The following is a 22,296-nucleotide window of genomic DNA, read 5'->3' as shown; positions in this document are numbered from 1 at the left end:
CAGAACACCACTAGTCACATCCCTCCATTCAGAAAAGCACCCTTCCACTGCTACCCTCTGTCTTCTATGACCAAGCCAGTTCTGTATCCATCTTGCCAGCTCCCCTCCCATGTGACTTCACCTTTTGTATCAGTCTGCCATGAGGGACCTTGTCAAAGGCTTTACTGAAGACCATATAGATAACATCCACTGCCCTTCCTTCATCAATCTCTTTGTCACTTCCTCAAAAAACTCAATCAAACTAGTGAGGCATGACCTCTCCCCTTCACAAAACCATGCTGCCTCTCGCTAATAAGTCCATTTGTTTCCAAATGGGAGTAAATCCCGGCCCGAAGAATCCTCTCTAATAATTTCCCTACCACTGATGTAAGGCTCACCGGCCTATAATTTCCTGGATTATCCTTGCTACCCTTCTTAAACAAAGGAACAACATTGGCTATTCTCCAGTCCTCTGGGACCTCACCTGTAGCCAATGAGGATGCAAAGATTTCTGTCAAGGCCCCAGCAATTTCTTCCCTTGCCTCCCTCAGTATTCTGGGGTAGATCCCATCAGGCCCTGGGGACTTATCTACCTTAATGCTTTGCAAGACACCCAACACCTCCTCCTTTTTGATAATGAGATGACTGAGACTACCTAGGCTCATCATCCACCAAGTCCTTCTCCTTGGTGAATACTGATGCAAAGTACTCATTTAGTACCTCACCCATTTCCTCTGGCTCCACACATAGATTCCCTTCTCTGTCCTTGAGTGGGCCAACCCTTTCCCTGGCTACCCTCCTGCTCTTTATATACGTATAAAAAGCCTTGGGATTTTCCTTAATCCTGTTTGCCAATGACTTCTCATAACCCCTTTTAGCCCTCCTGACTCCTTGCTTAAGTTCCTTCCTACTGTCTTTATATTCCTCAAGGGATTCGTCTGTTCCTAGCCTTCCAGCTCTTACGAATGCTTCCTTTTTCTTTTTGACTAGGCTCACAATATCCCGCGTTATCCAAGGTTCCCGAAACTTGCCAAACTTATCCTTCTTCCTCACAGGAACATGCTGGTCCTGGATTCTAATCAGTTGACGTTTGAAAGACTCCCACATGTCAGATGTTGATTTACCCTCAAACAGCCGTCCCCAATCTAAATTCTTCAGTTCCTGCCTAATATTGTGATAATTAGCCTTCCCCCAATTTAGCACCTTCGCCCGAGGACTACTCTTATCCTTATCCACAAGTACCTTAAAACCTATGGAATTATGGTCACTGTTCCCGAAATGCTCCCCTACTGAAACTTCGACCAACTGGCCGGGCTCATTCCCCAATACCAGGTCCAGTACGGCCCCATCCCTAGTTGGACTATCTACGTATTGTTTCAAGAAGCCCCCCTGGATGCTCCTTACAAATTTTGCCCCATCCAAGCACCTAGCACTAAGTGAGTCCCAGTCAATATAGGGGAAGTTAAAATCACCCACCACTACAACCCTGTTACCTTTGCATCTTTCCAAAATCTGTCCACATATCTGCTCCTCTAGCTCCCACTGGCTGTTGGGAGGCCTGTAGTAAACCCCCAACATCGTGACTGCACCCTTCCTATTCCTGAGCTCCACCCATATTGCCTCGCTGCATGACCCCTCTGAGGTGTCCTCCCGCAGTACAGCTGTGATATTCTCCTTAACCAGTAATGCAACTCCCCGACCCCTTTTACATCCCCCTCTATCCCGCCTGAAGCTTCTAAATCCTGGAACATTTAGCTGCCAATCCTGTCCTTCCTTCAACCAAGTCTCTGTAATAGCAACAACATCATAGTTCCAAGTACTAATCCAAGCTCTTAAGTTCATCTGCCTTACCTGTTATACTTATTGCTTTGAAACAAATGCACTTCAGACCACCAGTCCCGCTGTTCTCTGCAACATCTCCCTGCCTGCTCTTCCTCTTAGTCTTACTGGCCTTATTTACTAGTTCCCCTTCATTTATTTCACTTGTTGTCCTACTGCTCTGGTTCCCACCCCCCTGCCGCACTAGTTTAAACCCTCCCGAGTGACGCTAGCAAACCTCGCAGCCAGGATATTTGTGCCCCTCCAGTTTAGATGCAACCCATCCTTCTTGTACAGGTCCCATCTGCCCCTGAAGAGATCCCAATGGTCCAGATATCTGAAACCCTCCCTTCTATACCAGCTGTTCAGCCACGTGTTTAGCTGCACTATCTTCCTATTTCTAGCCTTACTGGCACGTGGCACAGGGAGTAATCCCGAGATTACAACCCTTGAGGTCCTGTTTTTTAACTTTCTGCCTAACTCCCTAAACTCCCCCTGCAGGACCTCATCACTCTTCCTGCCTATGTCATTGGTACCGATGTGTACCACAACCTCTGGCTGTTCACCCTACCCCTTCAGAATGCCCCCTGTCCGTTCAGAGACATCCTTGACCCTGGCACCAGGGAGGCAACATACCATCCTGGAGTCTCTTTCACGTCCACAGAAGCGCCTATCTGTGCCCCTGACTATAGAGTCCCCTATAACTATTGCTCTTCTGCGCTTTGTCCCTCCCTGCTAAACAACAGTGCCAGCCGTGGTGCCACTGCTCTGGCTGCTGCTGTTTTCCCCTGATAGGCCATCCCCCCCCAACAGTATCCAAAACGGTATACTTGTTTATAAGTAGCCAATAAGTCTGGACTGGCACCAGGACAGGACTGTGAAAGCTGCCTGATTGTTGTAAAAACCCAACAGGCTCTCTAATGTTCTTCAGTGTAGACAGCCTGCCACTACTACCCCTTGGTGTCAGCCTTGGCTCAGGGTTAGCAGTCTTGCATCTGAATCAGAAGGTTCAGATTCTGCTCCAGAGACTTGACCACATAATCCAGGTTGATGCTTCATTGCAGTACTGAGAGACTGCTGCACTGTCGGAGGTCCTGTCTGCCCTCTCCGGTGGGTGTAAAAGCTGCCATGACGCTGGTCAAAGTTTGTGAAAAATGCTGTATAATTGCAAATTCTTCCTCTTTTTACCCTTTCTGGCCTATGTCCAATGCTACTTAGTTGACCTAATGCTTTCAGGGCATCTAAGGATGGCCTTTCCAGTGTTCCCCACATCCCAAGAACAAATGTATAATAAAAAAAATTGGAAGATGAACTGAGTTAGTATACTGCTCTTTTGTCTTGTGAGCTTGGGTTTGAACCTAGAGCCACAGAGTTATACAGCACAGAAACAGGCCTTTTGGCCCATTATGTCTGTGCTGGCCATCAAGCACCCATCTATTCTAATTCCATTTCCCAGCACTTGGCCTGTAGCTTTATATGCTATGGCATTTCACGTGCTCATCTAAATATTTGTTAAATGATGAGGGTTCCTGCCTCTCTCCCCCCCCCCCCCCCCACCACTTTCAGGCAGTGTGTTCCACATTCCAACCACCCTCTGGGTGAAAATGTTTTTGCTCAAATCCCCTCTAAACCCCCTGCCCCTTACCTTAAATCTATGCCCCCGGTTATTGATCCCTCTGCTAAAGAAAGAAGTTTCTTCCTATTTACCCTATCTTTGCCTCTCATAATTTTGTATACCTCAATCAGGTCTCCCCTCAGCCTTCTCTGCTCCAAGGAAAACAACCCTAGCCTATCCAGTCTCTCTTCATAGCTGAAATGCTCCAGCCCAGGCAACATCCTGGTGAATCTCCTCTGCACGCTCTTCAGTGCAATCACATCCTTCACTGTACACAGTACTCCAGCTGTGGCCTAACTAGCGTTTTATACAGCTCCATCATAACCTCCCTGCTCTTATTAGCCTTGGCTAATAAAGGCAGTATCCCATACCCCTTCCTAACCACCTTATCTACCTGTGCTGCTGCTTTCAGTGATCTATGGACAAGTACACCAAGGTCCCTCTGTCCTTCTGTACTTCCTAGGGTCTTACCATCCATTGTATATTCCCTTGCCTTGTTAGTATTCCCAAAATGCATCACCTGACACTTCTCAGGATTAAATTCCATTTTCCGCTGCTCTACCCATCTTAGCAGCCCATCTATAGCGTCCTGTAATCTAAGGCTTTCCTCCTCACTATGACACCACCAATTTTCATGTCATCTGTGAACTTACTGATCATACCTCCTATATTCACGTCTAAATCATTAATGTACATTACAAACAGTCGTACACCACTGATCACAGGCTTCCAATCGCACAAACAACCCTTGACTTTCACCCTCTGCTTGCTGCCAGTAAGCCAATTTTGGATCCTATTTACTAAATTGCCTTGGACCCCATGGCCTCTTACCTTCATGACCAATCTCCTGATGGGATGAAAGACTTGCCTCTGTCAGTTGTATGGGTCCAGAGTTTGTGGTGAGTTCAGGAATTCACAGTTCTGGATCTGAATAGATTTATGTTCTCCAGCACAAGACTGCTCTTCAAAGAAAACAAAGAAAGACTTGCATTTATATAACGCTTTTCACAACTACCGATGTCTCAAAGTGCTTTACAGCCAATAAAGCACTTTTGAAGTGTAGTCACTTACCCTCACTCAGATGGCTGGTGTGGGAAGCCAAAGAGATGGGAGGCTTGTTTTTCTTAAGCTAATATGCCTGACCCAGGAGTTCTCAGAGTGGAGGAAATTTTACTTAGTCTTTAACCCATGGTACATATGACTTGGAAGTGCTTGATTTTTCACATTATCAAGTAGAGAAATGTTACATTTGTCAGTATTGCCACTTAGATAAGCACAGAAAAAGTAGGAGGGAAAGCAATATTTGTAACTGCCATTTTAGTTATTGAAAATAATCTTTTCCTTTCTCTTCTCTTTAGTGAAACTGAGAGCAATGTTGAAGTTTAAATATGGTGGCCGTGCCCTTCTGGATATTGGAGCAGGTGAACCGATCACCAATCGTTGTTCCAGACTGAACCTATTTTTCCAGGTTAGTGACTCAGTGTTTTGATGCTCAAGACATGGAGGCTGGCAAGATAGATTGAGGTGAGTAAATGCATTAGAACCAGATGTAAGAGACAGGAAGATTGTTGTCAAAGAATTAGCACTTGTGGGTAAGAGCACTGACGTGGTTGGATATTGTCTTGAGTCAGGTAACTCAGCTTCTGGTGGTCATGGTAACTATCCTCTCAGGCATAAGGGAGCATTTATTGAATCAGTACTAATAATCGATGCATCACTCTGAATTTATGGATGATCTGAAAGAATTTTTTTCACAAGTTGAGGCAGTTTTAAAAAAAAAAGTGAGAAAAGCAATATTTGTAAGTGCAATTTTAATTATTGAAAATAATCTTTGCTTTTCTCTTTGGTGAAATGAGTTCTAGAACCTAAGCCTTCACGACAAAAGACAAGTGAAGGTTGGGATGCTAGAATTTATAAAATTCCCTTCAATGTTAGACAGAACACTAGGATTTTAAAATGTACGTGAAAGTAACATGTCAGTGGTGCAAAAATGACTGGACAAATTGTGATTGTAATTTGAAGGTTGTCAGCTATTGAGTACTCGCTAAAGAATAAGTTCCCAGTGTTCCAGCACTGATACTGCTAGGTAACACATAAAAGATGCAGGCATTTTCTGTTCTAGCTGTATTAATAATCTGACCTGTAGGAGAGGGAGTCAGGTATCGGAGAGACCCTTTCTAATTTTTTCCCCACTCCTAACTTATTTGATGATACTCACCTACATTTGACAACTTTGTGGGAGGTAAATTGAGTTTTTTAATAAAATTTGGGATGCCTTCCATATTTTTACTGAAGACTATAATGTCTGTACGGATTCATGAAATACAATGACTTGAAAGTGTCCCTTAGCTTTGTGTGACACTTGCAGCTGTTGTTGATGATGGCCCTTTGTGCAGGGCACCTTCTCTGAACAGAATCACAGAACTGTTACAGTGCAGAAGGAGGACATTTGGCCCATGGTGTCTGCACTGGCTTTCCAAATGAGCGGTTCACCTCATGCCATTCCTCCACCTTCTCTGATGACTTATTGTGACTCAGTGCTACTGTTTACTCCTGCATGTATAAAATTTGGATTCCCCGTACAATGGATTATGCTGTTAATGTACTCTTGTATTTTTCCATATTTTATTTGAAGTTGAAATGTTTATGCTGGCAATCGAACCCTTTCCATGTTTGTTGCCTTGTGTCAATATTGAGCACCAATGTCCTGTATACAGGACATGCTGCCTCTATCCTGCCATGTTGATCATCCTAGGGGGTGGGGCGTACATGCCTTGTGGCTTTAGTGGAGGTTAAGCCTCTGTCGACACTGTCCAATGTATTAAACTTCAATGTCAAAAGAGTGCCTCTACAGTAGTGTGATTTCCTTTTTCCCAGCAGCAATGTATAATGTTTGTCTACTGTCACAGATGGAAATACCTAATTAATTTTATACAGTGTATAAAATGGGAATCACTTTGCCTGTGTACTGCTAGGGGGAGGTTACTTAATGGGAATTGTTTCCTTGGTTTGGCTTTAGCAGGATGTTATTTGGATGTGGTCAGCAATGTTGTCAGATATTTTGGGATTGCATAGTGCTGGAGAAGTTTTGGGGGGGACACCACAATTGCATCCAGGCTTCCTTAAAGATTACATTTTCTCAACTCTGAAGAGTTCAGTGACAGCCTGGTATATTTGACAGAACTAGGCCATGGATCCAGATTGGAGCTCTTGAGGCTCATGGCAGCTAGGGCACACTTGGTCTATATCTGGAATGATGGGGTTAATATTTGTTTGTGTTTATAGGTAAAATATTCATGGTAAATTATGAAATCATTTATCAATTGAGTCAGCTGAGCTTTCTTAAAGCAAAGTGCTTTTAATAAAATGTTGCAAGTCAATGGGAATATATTATTTCATTACAGCAACTTTTAGTTTCTGTGTCCCATGCAAACCATAGGTTGGCTTGGCTTTTTAATCTTTGCCATTGAAACAAAATTCTTAGCTGGTGACTACGTATAAGTGTTGGCATACCTAATAAATTAATCCTTTCTACTATAGGCCTTTGAACATGCTGTCTCCTTCCAAATGTGTGTTCCTCTTTCCCAGATCTCTGCATTTGAATCCATCCAATCAGGTTTCTCCACTGCCACAGTACTGAAATGGCCCTTATCGAAGTCACAAATTACATCCTGTGTGACTGTGACCATGGTAAACTAACCCTTCTTGTCTTTCCTCGTCATTCTATCCTCTAAACTTGAGGTCATCCAAACTCTGCAGCCCGTATCTTAACGAGTCCCGGTCACCTCTCCTCCTTGTGCTCGTTGACCTGCATTGGCTCCCAGTCAAGCAATGTCTTGATTTTAAAACTCTCATCCTTGTTTTCAAATCCCTCGTCCCTCCCTATCTGTGATCTCCTCCAGCCCCAGAATCGGCTGAGATATCTGCGCTGCTCTAATTCTGCCCTCTTTGAGCATCCCCCCATTGGTGGCCACGCCTTCAGTTACCTAGGCCCGAAGCTCTGGAATGCTCTCTTCACACCACTCTGCCTCTCTACCTTGCTTTCCTCCTTTAAGACACTTCTTAAAACCTATCTATTTGACCAAGCTTTTGGTCATCTGACCTAATCTCCCGATGTCGCTTGGTGTCATATTTTGTTTTGTAATGCTCCTGTGAAGTGCCTTGGGATGTTTATTATGTTAAAGGTGCTATATAAATATAAGTAGTTGTTGTTCTGACCAGAATTCCTCTTTTGATGCAGTTGACCACATCGTCCTTCTCCAGCGCCTTTCCTCTGTTATTTAGCTGCGGAGGACTGTATTCACTTGGTTCCATTCTTATCTATCCAGTTGGAGCTATAGAATTACCTGCAATGGCTTCTCCTCTGCTCCCACACCATTACCTTTGGTGTCTCCCAAGGACCAAGGATTCTTGGTCTCCTCCTAATTCTGATCTACATGTTGCCTCTTGACGACATCGTCCAAAAACATGTCAGGTTCCACGTGTACATTGATGAGACCCAGCTCCTTCTCTTGGCCCCTGCACTGCCTCTAATTTGTCAGACTGCTTGTCCGACATCCAGTGCTGGATGAACAGAAATTTCCTTCAACTAAATATTGGGAGGGCTGAAGCCATAATCTTCGGACCCTACCACAAACACCATTCCTGAGCCACTGATTCGATCCCTCTCCCTGGCAACTCTCTGAGGCTGAACGAGACTGTTTGCAACCTTGGATATTTGACCCCGAAATTAGATACCGACTATGTATCTGCGCCACCTCCGTAACATTGCCCAACTCCACTCTGCCTCAGCTCATCTACTGAAACCCTCATCCATGCCTTTGTTACCTCTAGACAACTGGTCCACTCCTGTCCTTGTTGGCTTCCCATCTTCCACCCTCCATTATCTTCAGTGTATCGAAAAATTTGCTGCCCTTATCCTAACTCACGGCAGGTCCCATTCACCCGTTTACTCTGGTGCTTGCTGACCTATATCGGCTCCTGGTCCGGGAATGGCTCAATTTAAAAATTCTCACCCTGTTTTCGTGTTCCTCCATGGCCTTGTCCCTCCCCATTTCTGTAACCTTCACCAGCCTTACAATCCTCCCAGATCTCTGCATTCCTTCAGTTTTGACCTCTTGAGTACCCCTGATTTTAAGTGCTTCATCAGTGGCGGTCATGTTTTCAGCTGCCTTGGCCGTATGCTCTGGAATTCCATCACGAAAAGTTTCCATCTCTATCTTTCTTCAGTTAAGACACTCCTTAAAGCCTACCTTTTTGACCAAGCTTTTGGTCATCTGTCCTCTAATATCTCCTTATGTGTATCAGTGTCACATATTGTTTGATAACGGTCCTGTGAAGCAGCTTGGTGCATTTTACTATGTTAAAGGTGCTAGATCACTGCTACTTATTGTGTTATAACCCATGTGCCTTTGATAAAGTGGGCAATCCATTGGGGTCTTACGTAATTTTCATTGCACTCTGTCAACAGGGAAAGACTCCATTTCTGGGTCGAACACAGCGACAGTCTTCCTGCCGATTGACCAGAGAGGGACTCATTGATGCAATTTTTGCCCTTTTTGATGAATGTAATAGCCCTGAGCTGATGAAGATTAAACATGTGGCTAATTTTGTGGAAAAACGTAAGTACTACACCATAAGGCTGTTATTGGTCTTTTTGTACAGTGGATCAGAGTTAAAGCTTGAACCTTTTGGTCAGCTATGTGGCCTGGGCCAATCTGCACCTTCTCCTTTGTTATCTCTTGCCCCACCCCCACCTCACTTGCTTATAATCTGTGACTTTTCTAATATTTGTCAGTTCCGAAGAAGGGTCACTGACCCGAAACGTTAACTCTGCTTCTCTTTCCACAGATGCTGCCAGACCTGCTGAGTGATTCCAGCATTTCTTGTTTTTGTTAAAGCTTGAACTATTGTATGTAGTTATTGGTACATTTAAATACTGCTGTCTCACAAACTGTTCCCTAGATTTTCTTATGTTGATGTCTGCTAATGTAAGATTAAGTTTGTTTTGTAGTGTTGCTTGGCTGAATACAATAAGCAGGGAGCTGAGTTGCAATGACTCTTAACATAGAGAGAAATCAGGCATTGTAGTGTTAAAGGAAACGTGTACTCTTAATTACCTAATAATCAATTGCTTTACAGGGAGAGATATCCACATTCTTGGATGACTTGCAGTTGCCACAGTTAGGGTGCATTCATATGTTAGGTTAATGCTGATCAGAGATAACTTGCTGCATGTACTGTCTTCTGACTTCTGATGTGAGAAACAGAGTACTGTACACCATCCCACTGTCTCAATACTGATGTCATCTGGGGGGGTGAGGATCTTTACAAAATATTTACTTTCGAGCTGCATATTTCCAGTTCAAAGGCACAAAAGGTGGTTGCAAAGGACAAGTTGGAGATGCCAGTTAAAGAAAAATTCAGTAGAATACACTTTCCAGAGCTGAAGTTAATGAATCCACACAGTGATTACTGAGAACTAATATTTTTCATCACCTGACTGCCCCACCCCATCAATTTTCTGGAACTCAGACTTTTGTCTGTTTATTGCATTGTGTTCTGCATAAAATTACATAGAGTAGATGGCACAGAAACAGACAAATTGGCCCATCTGGTCTAATTGGCTCCGCACAAACCTCCCCCCACCCGTCTTGATCTAACCCTGTCAGCATTTCCTCTGTTCCTTTATTCCTCACGTGCTTACTAGCTTCTTCTTAAATGCATCTATGCCTTTCTCCTCAACTACTACTTGTGATAGCCTGTTCCACATTCTTACCACTCTGAGTAAAGAAGTTTCTCCTGAATTCCCTATTGGATTTATTACTGACTATCTCATATTTATGACTTCTAGTTTTGGACCCTCTGTGTAGAAATATTTTCCCTATGTTTGTCCAATGAAGCCCTCGCATAATCTTAAAAGCTCTATCAAGTCAGTCTACTGTTTTCTGGTGAAAAGAGCCCCTGCCCCTTTAGGCTGTACTGATTGTATATCATCTCAGTTCTGTTATTCTGTTTCCATCCTTCTTGCATGAGGAGTCCTTTGGAATAAGTTGTGATGAACGGAAAGATATTAAGTGAGCACAAATTAACAATAAATGAAAAAAATTAAAGGTTACTTATGTTGGTCAGTTTGGGGGCACAAAGTCAGTGAATAGTCTGCTAATATGCAAGCAAGGGAAGAGGATGCAATGGAACCAATGAGAGATCAAATAGAATGTGCTGGAACCTAAGTGAGTGGGTGTTCTCTCTCTCACTCACCCACACAGGCAAGTGATCGAACAGCAAGAGGCTGTGCGTGTGTTCGAGAGAGAGAAAGAGAGATCTTCCTCTTGCACACCCCCTGTTTTTGAGCGGAACAATTCCAACCAGTACTAAAATCCTGGGTCTTCGTTTGCTCCACATGGAGTGCTGCAATTCAGTGAATCACGCAGACAGTATAATAACGACCAATTTAAAGATGTTTAGTCCAGGTAATGTTTTACATACCCGTGTTGTGTTAGATTAGATATGTTTTTTTTCCAGTGGATTCAAAGTGTCTTTTCTATCTGCAGACAAAGATACCCTGACTGAGATGCGGAATTTGCAACCCTGTGCTGATGATTTTGAAGTGAAAAGCGTGATTGGTCGCGGTGTTTTTGCGGAAGTGCAGGTTGTACGAGAGAAAGCGACCAATGACGTTTATGCAATGAAAGTGATGAATAAGCAAGCGCTGATTGGACAGGATAATGTAAGACTACATCTGTTACGTAGATTTGGGTGGGATCTTAGTATCGTTTTGTAAGACAGCTGCCGCTGCGGGACTTACAGGTTGCCCGAGCTGTTAGTTATTCAGTTGTAGCCATGCATGATTGATTATTGGAAAAGTCAACAAGTCTGTCCCTTATTTTAAAAAAAATAAATTTAATCCATTTTGAAGTTATTATAAGTTTTAATGTAATGATACTGTAGAGTTGGCTAGCTCATGTTCTGGGCCTATATATATGTACAGGTTGATTTTCAAAGTTCATTTTATTGCTGCCATTGCTTGGAAAATTCTGTTTTTTTTTGCTGAACTATGAGATTTGTTTGCTGAGGAATGGAATGTTTTCTACACCTACTGTCTCTGCCAGATGCACCACAAGTCAGGTGCAGGGTAGAGTACCCTTTACGCCTTAACCATAGTTTCCAAATTGCTCCTTTTTATTTTCCCCACCTTGTCCCAGCTGCTCCTATGTAATATTGCCATTGCCAGTGTCAATCTTAATTTATGTAGGGCCTGTGTCTGGGCTGCTTTAAGACTGTATTCTCAGGATTAAGTGGTTATGCACTCCAGTCTCCTGCTCTTGGCTCCCAGACACAAGGCTTTGAATATTTAGTTCTTTGCAGATATGTTGTCTGTTCTAATTACCAGTTTATATAATTGTGAAGGATTTTTTCTGAATTTAAATTGGAGCTGAGACACTCAATACTGTACCAGAGAGGCCTGAGGAGAGCTAGCATGAAAATACACTTTTGTATGTATTTCAAGTTGGGATTCTTGGGCTTGTCTTTCACAATGTAAACATGACTGTTGTAATTACTAAGAATATCTCTGACGACCCCCTCAATCCCATCCATCCCAATTCACCCAATACCCAAACCTCATTAACAACATTACTCCCAACTCCAAACCCCCCACAAACCCCATAATAACCAAAGCTCTTCTATGTACTTGTTCATTATTGCTCTGTTACTGAAACAGAATGCCACTGAATGAACTGGCTCATTGTCCACTTTTCAAGATTGTTCTTCCTGGTCGGCATTGGGTCTTGTCTGCCAATGCTTTTCAATGGTGTTATTTTTGGACAGTATGGAGTAGGAAAACGTTCTTCCCCTCCTGTTCTCCACTATAAAGGAAGGAGATAATTCATGTCTTTTGAACAGTTATAGTGAGGGGTGGTGGAATCATTGAAAGAGTAGAAATCTATAGATGATGGTGGCATTGACAAAATGCTAGGAAGACCTGATTGTTCATTGGCCAAGCAGACTGGGAAACATTGCCCAAGCTTCACAGGGTCTTGCTTAGACTACAATGTATCCTCTTGTGCCCGTGTTACTCTGACAGAATTGTTTATCCAATGAGCCCCTCACCCAGTATTAATATTAGTATGCTAGATCCAGTTCTTAATTAACTGGGATCAGTTTAAAATATATATATATATATTTAAAAAATATTAATTTTTAAAATGCCACAGCAAACTCTGGCGAGGATGTTTGCGTGGGGATGGGGGGTGGGTGTGGGGGTGAAGAAATGAGACTGACGTGAGGAATCTGGTCATTCAGAGAATTAAGGGGCAATTGCATATCTCTGAACAGAGAGAGGATTAGTTGTTACACTGCTCTTACTGGCTTCTTCACGTTTTGTTCAAAGAGCATTAGATCCTGAGATAAGATAGCTTCTCCTATCAGCCCCAAGAGGTTTGTAGCCTGAAGAGGCTAAAGGGAAGAAAATGGAGATGGGAAGAAATGGAGGTTAAAAAGGTATTTAAAGAGGGAACAAAATAAATTGTTGTGTTCTATGTGAACGTTACTTAGTGGATTATGTTTACCATATGTAAAGTACTGATTTTAGTGAGTGTGTGGTTTTAACGACCCATCAGTAAGTTTATGATATAGTGATTATGTGATTTAGAGTTGGCTTTTACAGCTTTATTGCTGTTTCCAAGCTTTACCCATCCCACTCTGAGATATTTTTTCTTGGTTGACAGGTGGTGTTTTTTGAGGAGGAATGCAGTATCCTGTCACACAGCACCAGCCCTTGGCTGCCACCAATACAGTATGTATTTCAGGACAAGACTTATATCTATCTGGTGAGTAGGTGGAGCAGCAACAAGCAAGGCAAACACTGGAAAAGGGCTGGTTACCTTGATTGTCAATATCTGTGTATGTATAGAAGGCTGCTGGTGTCCACTAAGTTGTCCTTAGCAAGATAGTCAGCAAAGTAAGAAGGGTAAACCACCAACAATATTGATTTATTTCCATTTCAGGTGTATTGTCTACCCACCCCACTTCTCATTCCTTACTGGCCATGTGCCGATGGGTGCTCTCTACTATTTTACCCAAATAGCCCTCCTTCATGATTGAATCTAGACTGTGAAGGTCTAGCTCGAGGGAGCATCATAGCCAAGCCTTACTTTCCCCTCATCTCATGTGCACACAATTGCACTTCCAGCAGGTACAATAGCTGATTTAAAAAAAAATTTCCTTGCATTGAGGATTGGTTAATCGACATAAAACAGAGCAGGAATAAAAGGGTCATTTTTGGCATAGTGTAACTTTTTTTTATTCATTCATGGGATGAGGGCATCGCTGGCTAGGGCAGCATTTATTGCCCATCCCTAATTGCCCTTGAGAAGGTGGTGGTGAGCTGCCTTCTTGAACCGCTGCAGTTCATGTGGGGTAGGTACACCCACAGTGCTGTTAGGAAGGGAGTGCCAGGAATTTGACCCAGCGGCACTGAATGAATGGCGATATAGTTCCAAGTCACGATGGTGTGTGACCTGGAGGGAAACTTGCAGGTGGTGGTGTTCCCATACATTTGCTGCCCTTGTCCTTCTAGTTGGTAGAGGTTGCGGGTTTGTAAGATGCTGTCTAAGGAGCTTTGGTGCTTTTATGCAGTGCATCTTGTACACACTGCTGCCACTGTATGTTGGTGGTGGAGGGAGTGAATGTTGGTGGATGGGGTGCCAATCGAGTGGGCTTCTTTGTCCTGGATGGTGTTGAGCTTCTTGAGCGTTGTTGGAGCTGCACCCATCCAGGCAAGTGGAGAGTATTCCATCATGCTCCTGATTTGTACCTTGTAGATGGTGGACAGGCTTTGGGGAGTCAGGAGGTGAGTTACTCGCTGCAGGATTCCTAGCCTCTGACCGGTTCTTGTTGCCACGGTATTTATATGGCTGCTCCAGTTAAGTTTCCGGCCAATGGTAACCCCTAGGATGTGAATACTGTGGGATTCAGCAATTGTAATGCCATTGAATGTCAAGGGGAGATGGTTAGATTCTTTCTTGTTGGAGATGGTCATTGCCCGGCACTTGTGTGGCGCGAATGTTACTTGCCACTTATCAGCCCAAGCCTGGATATTGCCCAGGTCTTGCTGCATATGGACATGGACTGCTTCAGTATCTGAGGAATCGCGAATGGTGCTGAACATTGTGCAATCATCAGCGAACATCCCCACTTCTGACTTTTTGATTGAAGGAAGGTCATTGATGAAGCAGCTGAAGATGGTTGGGCCAAGACACTACCCTGAGGAACTCCTGCAGTGATGTACTGGAGCTGAGATGATTGACCTCCAAAAACCACAACCATCTTTCTTTGCGCAAGGTATGACTTCAACCAGTGGAGTGTTTTCCCTCTGCTTCCCACTGACTTCAGTTTTGCTAGGGCTCCTTGATGCCATTCTCGGTCAAATGCTGCCTTGATGTCAAGGGCAGCCACTCTCACCTCACCTCTGGAGTTCAGCTCTTTTGTCCATGTTTGAACCAAGGCTGTAATGAGGTCAGGAGCTGAGTGGCTCTGGCAGAATCCAAACTGAGCGTCACTGAGCAGGTTATTGCGAAGCAAGTGCCGCTTGATAGCACTGTCGATGACACCTTCCATCACTTTACTGATGATTGAAAGTAGACTGATGGGGCGGTAATTGGCCGGATTGGACTTGTCTTGCTTTTTGTGTACAAGACATACTTGGGCAATTTTCCACATTGCCGGGTAGATGCCAGTGTTGTAACTGTACTGAAACAGCTTGGCTAGGGGCGCGGCAAGTTTTGGAGCACAGATCTTTAGTACTATTATCAGGGCCCATAGCCTTTGCAGTATCCAGTGCCTTCAGTCATTTCTTGATATCACGCGGATTGAATCGAATTGGCTGAAGTCTGGCATCTGTGATGCTGGGGACTTCAGGAGGAGGCGGAGATGGATCATCCGCTCGGCGTTTCTGGCTGACGATTGTTGCAAATGCTTCAGCCTTATCTTTCACACTGATGTGCTGGGCTCCCCCAGCATTGCGGATGGGGATATTTGTGGAGCCACCTCCTCCAGTTAGTTGTTTAATTGTCCATAACCATTCTCGGCTGGATGTTGCAGGACTGCAGAACTTGGGTCTGATCCGTTGGTTAAGGGATCGCTTAGCTCTATCTATCGCATGCTTCTTAAGCAGTTTGGCACGCAAGTACTCCTGTGTTGTCGCTTCACCAGGTTGACACCTCATTTTGAGGTATGCCTGGTGCTGCTCCTGGCATGCCTTCCTGCACTCTTCATTGAACCAGGGTTGGTCTCCTGGCTTGATAATAACGGTAGAGTGGGGAATATACCGGGCCATGAGGTTACAGGTTGTGGTTGAGTACAATTCTGCTGCTGCTGATGGCCCATGGTGCTTCATGGACGCCCAGTTTTGCATTGCTAGATCTGTTCGAAATCTATCCCATTTAGCACGGTGGTCGTGCCACACAACACGATGGTGGGTATCCTCAGTGTGAAGGTGGGACTTCGTTTCCATAAGGACTGTGCAGTGGTCACTCCTACCAGTACTGTCATGGACAGATGCATCTGCGGCAGGCAGATTGGTGAGGATGAGGTCAAGTATGTTTTTCCCTCTTGTTGGTTCCCTCACCATCTGCCGCATACCCAGTCGAACAGCTCTGTCCTTTAGGACTCGGCCAGTAGTGGTGCTACTGAGCCACTCTTGATGATGGACATTGAACATTGAAATCTCGCACCCAGAGTACATTCTGCGCCCTTGCCATCCTCAGTGCTCTTCCAAGCAGTGATCAACATGGAGGAGTACTGATACATCAGCTGGGGGTAGGGGGGTGCGGGTGGGCGGTTGGTGGTAATCAGCAGGAGGTTTCCTTACCCATGTTTGTCCTGATGCCATGAAACTTCATGGGGTTTGGAGTCAATGTTGAGGACTATCAGGGCAACTCCCTCCCGACTGAATACCACTGTGCCACCACCTCTGCTGGGTCTGTCGGTGGGTCAGGGCATACCCGGGGATGGTGATGGCAGTGTCTGGGATATTATCTGTGAAGTATGATTCCGTCAGTATGGTTATGTCAGGCTGTTGCTTGACTAGTCTGTGGGACAGCTCTCCCAACTTTGGCACAATCCCTCATATGTTAGGAAGGAGGACTTTGTAGGGTCGGCAGGGCTGGGTTTGCCGTTGTCGTTTCCAGTGCCCAGGTCGCTGCCGCGTGGTCCGTCCAGTTTCATTCTGTTTTATAGACTTCGTAGGGGTTAGATACAACTGAGTGATCTGCTAGGTCATTTCAGAGGGCATGCAAGAGCCAACCACATTGCTGTGGGTCTGGAGTCACATGTAGGCCAGATCAGGTAAGGACAGCAGATTTCCTTCCCTAAAGGACATTAGTGAACCAGATGGGTTTTTAACCATGGTTTCCTGGCCATCATTAGACTAACGTTTAATTCCAGATTTATTAATTGAATTCAAATTCCACCTTATGCTGTTGTGGGTTTTGAACCCATGTCCCCAGAGAAAAACCCTGGGTCTCTGGGTTACTCGTCCAGTGACAATACCACTATGCCACGCCTTTGCCAACTAGTGGGATGCTGCAAGCATCAGTGCTTGGGCCTCAGCTATTTCCAATTTGTATCGATGACTTGGGCAAGGGTACTGAGTGTAATATATCCAGGTTTGCTGATGATACTAAGCTAGGTGGGAAAGTAAGCAGTGAGGAGGGCACAAAGAAGCTGCAAAGGGATATATACTGATTTAAGTGAGTGAGCAAGAAGGTGGCAGATGGAGTATAATGTGGGGAGATGTGAAATTATTTGCTTTGGTAGGAAGAATAGGAAGGCAAAGTAGTTTTTTAAAAGGTGAAAGACTAGTAAAAGTTGGTGTGCAGGAGGATTTGGATGTCCTTGTATACTAAAAACAGAAAGTTAACATTCTGGTATAGCAAGCAATTAGGAAGGCTGGTATTAACCTTTATTGCAAGGGGATTGGAATACAAGAGAAAGGAAGTTAGGATGCAATTATATAGGGCTTTGGTAAGACCACATAAGAGTACTGTGCACAGTTTGGTCTCCTTTCCTAAGAAAGGATATACTTGCCTTCGAGGCAGTGCAGTGCAACAAGTGTTCAGCGGATTGATTCCTGGGCGAGAGGGTTGCCCTATGAGGAGAGATTGAATAGAATGGGCCAATTTTCTCTGCAGTTTAGAAGAATGAGAGGTTATTTCACTGAACTGTGTAAAATTCTTGGAGGGCTTAATAGGGTAGATGCTGAGAAGCTGTTTTCCTCGAAGAGTCCAGAACTGGGAGTTGTGGTCTCAGGATGAGGGGGTGGTGATTTAGGACTGAGATGAGACATTTTTTCACTCAGAGGGTTGTGAATCTTTAGAATTCTCTACCCCAGAGGGCTGTTGGTACTCAGTTGATGCGTGTATTCAAGGCTGATAGAGTTTTAGACACAAAGTGAATTCAGGGATGTGGGGATCAGACGAGAAAGTGGAGTTGAGGTAGAAGATCAGTGGAGCAGGCTGTAGGAGACATGAAGCCAGCCTACGTCTGCTTTTATTTATTATATTCTTACAAAATGTTCTTATAATCTAAGCATAAGGGACATAAATAGTTGGTAGTAATTTCATTCATCACTGGACAAGTAGTCGTGGATGTGCATGGAAAATCAAGTTTCTAAACCGCTCTGGACTGGCAGAAGTTACTGTTTAATTGCTGCTCATTTCAAATTGTGCCACGTGTAATCATAGAAACATAGAAAATAGGAGCAGGAGTAGGCCGTTTGGCCCTTCGGGACTGTTCCGCCATTCATTATGATCATGGCTGATCATCCAACTCAGTAACCTGTTCCCGCTTTCTCCCCATACCCTTTGATCCTGTTAGACCCAAGAGTTATATCTAACTCCTTCTTGAAAACATACAATGTTTTGGCCTCAACTGCTTTCTGTGGTAGCACAGCTCACCACTCTGTGGGTGAAGAAATTTCCCCTCATCTCAGTCCTGAAAGGTTTACCCCATATCCTTAGACTATGACCCCTGGTTCTGGACTCCCCCACCATCGGGAACATCCTTCCTACATCTACCCTGTCAAGTCCTGTTCGAATTTTATAGGTTTCTATGAGATCCCCCTCACTTTTCTGAACTCCAGCGAATATAATCCTAACCGACTCAATCTCTCCTCGTACGTCAGTCCCGCCATCCCAGGAATCAGTCTGGTAAACCTTTGCTGCACTCCCTCTATAGCAAGAACATCCTTCCTCAGATAAGGAGAGCAAAACTGCACACAATATTCCAGGTGTGGCCTCACCAAGGCTCTGTATAATTGCAGCAAGACATCCCTGCTTCTGTACTCGAATCCTCTCGCTATGAAGGCCAACATACCATTTGCCTTTTTTACTGCCTGTTGGACCTGCATGCTTACCTTCAGCAACTGTACGAGAACACCCAGGTCTCGCTGCATATTCCCCTCTCTCAGTTGATAGCCGTTCAGATAATAATCTGCCTTCCTGTTTTTGCTATCAAAGTGGATAACCTCACATTTATCCACACTATACTGCATCTGCCATGCATTAGCCCACTCACTCAACTTGTCCAAATCACCCTGAAGCCCCTCTGCATCCTCCTCACAACTCTCCCTCCCACCCAATTTTGTGTCATCTGCAAATTTGGAGATATTACTTTTAGTTCCCTCATCTAAATCATTAATATATATTGTGAATAGCTGGGGTCCTAGCACTGATCCCTGCGGTACCCCACTAGTCACTGCCTGCCATTCAGAAAAAGACCCATTTATCCCTACTCTTTGTTTCCTGTCTGCCAACCAATTTTCTATCCATCGCAATACACTACCCCCAATGCCATGCGCTTTAATTTTACACTCTAATCTCATTTGTGGGACTTTGTCGAAAGCATTCTGAAAGTCCAAATAAACCACATCCACTGGCTCCCCCTCATCAACTCTATTAGTTACATCCTCGAAGAATTCTAGTAGATTTGTCAAGCATGATTTCCCTTTCGTAAATCCATGCTGATTCTGCCCAATTCTACCACTGTTCTCTTTGTGCTCTGCTTTAAAATCTTTGATAATGGACTCTAGAATTTTCCCCATTACCGATGTCGGGCTGACTGGTCTATAATTCCCTGCTTTCTCTCTACCTCCCTTTTTAAATAGTGGGGTTACATTAGCTACCCTCCAATCTGTAGGAGCTGTTCCAGAGTCTATAGAATCATGGAAGATAACCACCAATGCATCCACTATTTCTAGGGCCACTTCCTTAAGTACTCTGGGATGCATACCATCAGGCCCTGGGGATTTATCAGCCTTCAATCCCATCAATTTCCCCAACCATTTCTCTACTAATACTGATTTCCTTCAGTTCCTCTCTCTCACTAAACCCTGTGTTCCCCAACATTCCTGGTATGATATTTGTGTCCTCCTTTGTGAAGACAGCACTAAAGTATGCATTTAGTTAGTCAGCTATTTCTTTATTCCCCAGAATAAATTCCCCTGTTTCTGACTGTGAGGGACCTATATTTGTCTTCATCAATCTTTTTCTCTTCACATACCTATAGAAACTTTTACAGTCAGTTTTTATGTTCCCCACAAGCCTGCTCTTGTACTGTATTTTCCCCTTCTTAATCAATCCCTTGGTCCTCATTTGCTGAATTCTAAACTGCTCCCAGGCCTCAGGTCTGTTGTTTTTTCTGGCAGATTTATATGCCTCTTCCTTGGATCTAATGCTATCTCTAATTTCCCTCGTAAGCCACTGTTTTGCACGAGACAGGAATAAACAATTGTTGCAGTTCATCCATGCGCTCTTTAAATGTTTGCCGTTGTCTTTCCACCGTCATCCCTTTAAGTAACGTTTCCCAATCCGTCATGGCCAACTCGCGCCTCATACCTTTGTAGTTTCCTTTACTAAGATTCAGGACCCCAGTCTCAGAATCAACTCTGTCACTCTCCATCTTGATGAAGAATTCTATCATGTTATGGTCACTCATCCCCAACAGGTCTCGCACCACTAGATTGTCAATTATTCCTCTCTACACAATACCCGGTCTATGATGGCCTGTTCTCTAGTTGGTTCCTCAACATATTGGTCCAGAAAACCATCCCGTATACACTCCAAGAATTGCTCCTCTACGGTATTGTGACTAACTTAATTTGCCCAATCTATATGCAGATGAAGGTCACCCATAATTACAGATGTTCCTTTATTGCATGCGTCTCTAATTTCCTGTTTTCTGCAATTCCCAACATCACCACTACAGTTTGGGGGTCTAGATTAGATTAGATTAGATTAGATTAGAGATACAGCACTGAAACAGGCCCTTCGGCCCACCGAGTCTGTGCCGACCATCAACCACCCATTTATACTTCTTTTGGGCCTCCTTATCTCGAGAGACAATGGATACGCGCCTGGAGGTGGTCAGTGGTTTGTGAAGCAGCGCTTATACTAATCCTACACTAATCCCATATTCCTACCAAACATCCCCATCTGTCCCTATATTTCCCTACCACCTACCTATACTAGTGACAATTTATAATGGCCAATTTACCTACCAACCTGCAAGTCTTTTGGCTTGTGGGAGGAAACCGGAGCACCCGGAGAAAACCCACGCAGACACAGGGAGAACTTGCAAACTCCACACAGGCAGTGCCCAGAATCGAACCCGGGTCCCTGGAGCTGTGAGGCTGCAGTGCTAACCACTGCGCCACTGTGCCGTCTATATACAACCCCCACTAATGTTTTTTGCCCCTTAGTGTTTCTCAGCTCTACCCATACAGATTCCATTTCGTCAGAGCTAATATCTTTCCTTCACTATTGCGTTAATTTCCTCTTTAACCAGCAATGCAACTCCACTGCCTTTTGCTTTTTAATCTAAACATAACATAAGAACATAAGAAATAGGAGCAGGAGTAGGCCATTCAGTCCTTCGAGCCTGCTCCGCCATTCAATGAGATCATGGCTTCAACACCATTTTCCGACACTACCTCCATTTAGTCTTGAACATACTCAAAGACTGAGCCACCACAGCCCTATGGGGAAGAGAATTCCAAAGATTCATCATTCTCTGAGTGAAGAAATTACTCCTCATCTCAGTCCTAAAGGGCCTGCCCCTTATTCTGAGACTGTGTCCCCTGGTTCTAGACTCCCCAATCAGGGGAAACATCCTTCCTGCATCTACCCTGTCGAGCCCTGTAAGAATTTTGTATGTTTCATTGAGATGTCTCTCATTCTTCTAAACTCCAGAGAATAGGGGCCCAGTTTATTTTATCTTTCCTGATGGGACAATCCCTCCGTCCCAGGAATTAGTTTGGTGCACTTTCGTTGCAATCCCTCTATGGCAAGTATATCTTTCCTTAGGTAAGGAGACCAAAACTGCACAAAGTACTCCAGATGCGGTCTTACCAAAGCTGTATATAATTGCAGTAAGACATCTTTACTCTAATACTCAAATACTCTTGTAATGAAGGCCAGCATACCATTTGCCGTCTTAATTACCTGCTGTACTTGCATGTTAGCTTTCAGTAACCCATGAACAAGGACACCCAACAGGGCAATAAAGGCATATTGAGTCTGTAAATCGGGGTGCTCAAATAATGTGACATATTTGTGTCAAAAAATCAATACAGATGAACACTATTGCTTTGCTATTAAGCTGCGAGTATTGTTTAAAAAGAAGTGTAGCATGTGTTTTCTACCAGGGGATGTCACTAGTGATCTTTGAATCAATGACTATGTATTTTTGTACAGCATTGTGGGAACTGTTTGATTTGCAAACAGATAGATATTTATATTTCTTTTGGTGAAGATAGTGAGAAAGAGGAGGAGTTCAGAGGAGTATAGTTCTTCAAATAGGTAGGATTTGCATACTGGTTAAGCAAT

At 44.0% G+C, this 22,296-nt stretch overlaps 1 protein-coding gene across 4 annotated transcripts in view; it reads left to right on the top strand.

Moving 5' to 3' along the window:
- The first annotated feature begins 3,708 nt into the window (after positions 1-3,708).
- LOC137382811 (citron Rho-interacting kinase-like) overlaps positions 3,709-22,296 on the top strand; it is a 231,080-nt gene continuing 212,492 nt past the window's right edge. Inside the window, exons 1-6 of one of the 4 annotated variants that reach the window (XM_068055259.1) lie at positions 3,709-4,311; positions 4,771-4,880; positions 7,001-7,102; positions 8,883-9,033; positions 10,966-11,141; positions 13,141-13,242. In XM_068055259.1, coding sequence (XP_067911360.1) covers positions 4,785-4,880; positions 7,001-7,102; positions 8,883-9,033; positions 10,966-11,141; positions 13,141-13,242 — 627 coding nt within the window. In that variant the 5' untranslated portion in view covers positions 3,709-4,311; positions 4,771-4,784. The remainder of the gene's footprint in view (positions 4,312-4,770; positions 4,881-7,000; positions 7,103-8,882; positions 9,034-10,965; positions 11,142-13,140; positions 13,243-22,296) is intronic. The other 3 variants (XM_068055260.1, XM_068055261.1, XM_068055263.1) reach the window with 3 other exon arrangements.

Source organism: Heterodontus francisci, chromosome 23, assembly GCF_036365525.1.
Source record: "Heterodontus francisci isolate sHetFra1 chromosome 23, sHetFra1.hap1, whole genome shotgun sequence".
In the NCBI taxonomy this organism is placed as follows: Eukaryota; Metazoa; Chordata; class Chondrichthyes; order Heterodontiformes; family Heterodontidae; genus Heterodontus; species Heterodontus francisci.
The sequence above is the reverse complement of the archived record's forward strand: the minus strand, read 5'-3'. Positions and strand labels throughout refer to the sequence as shown.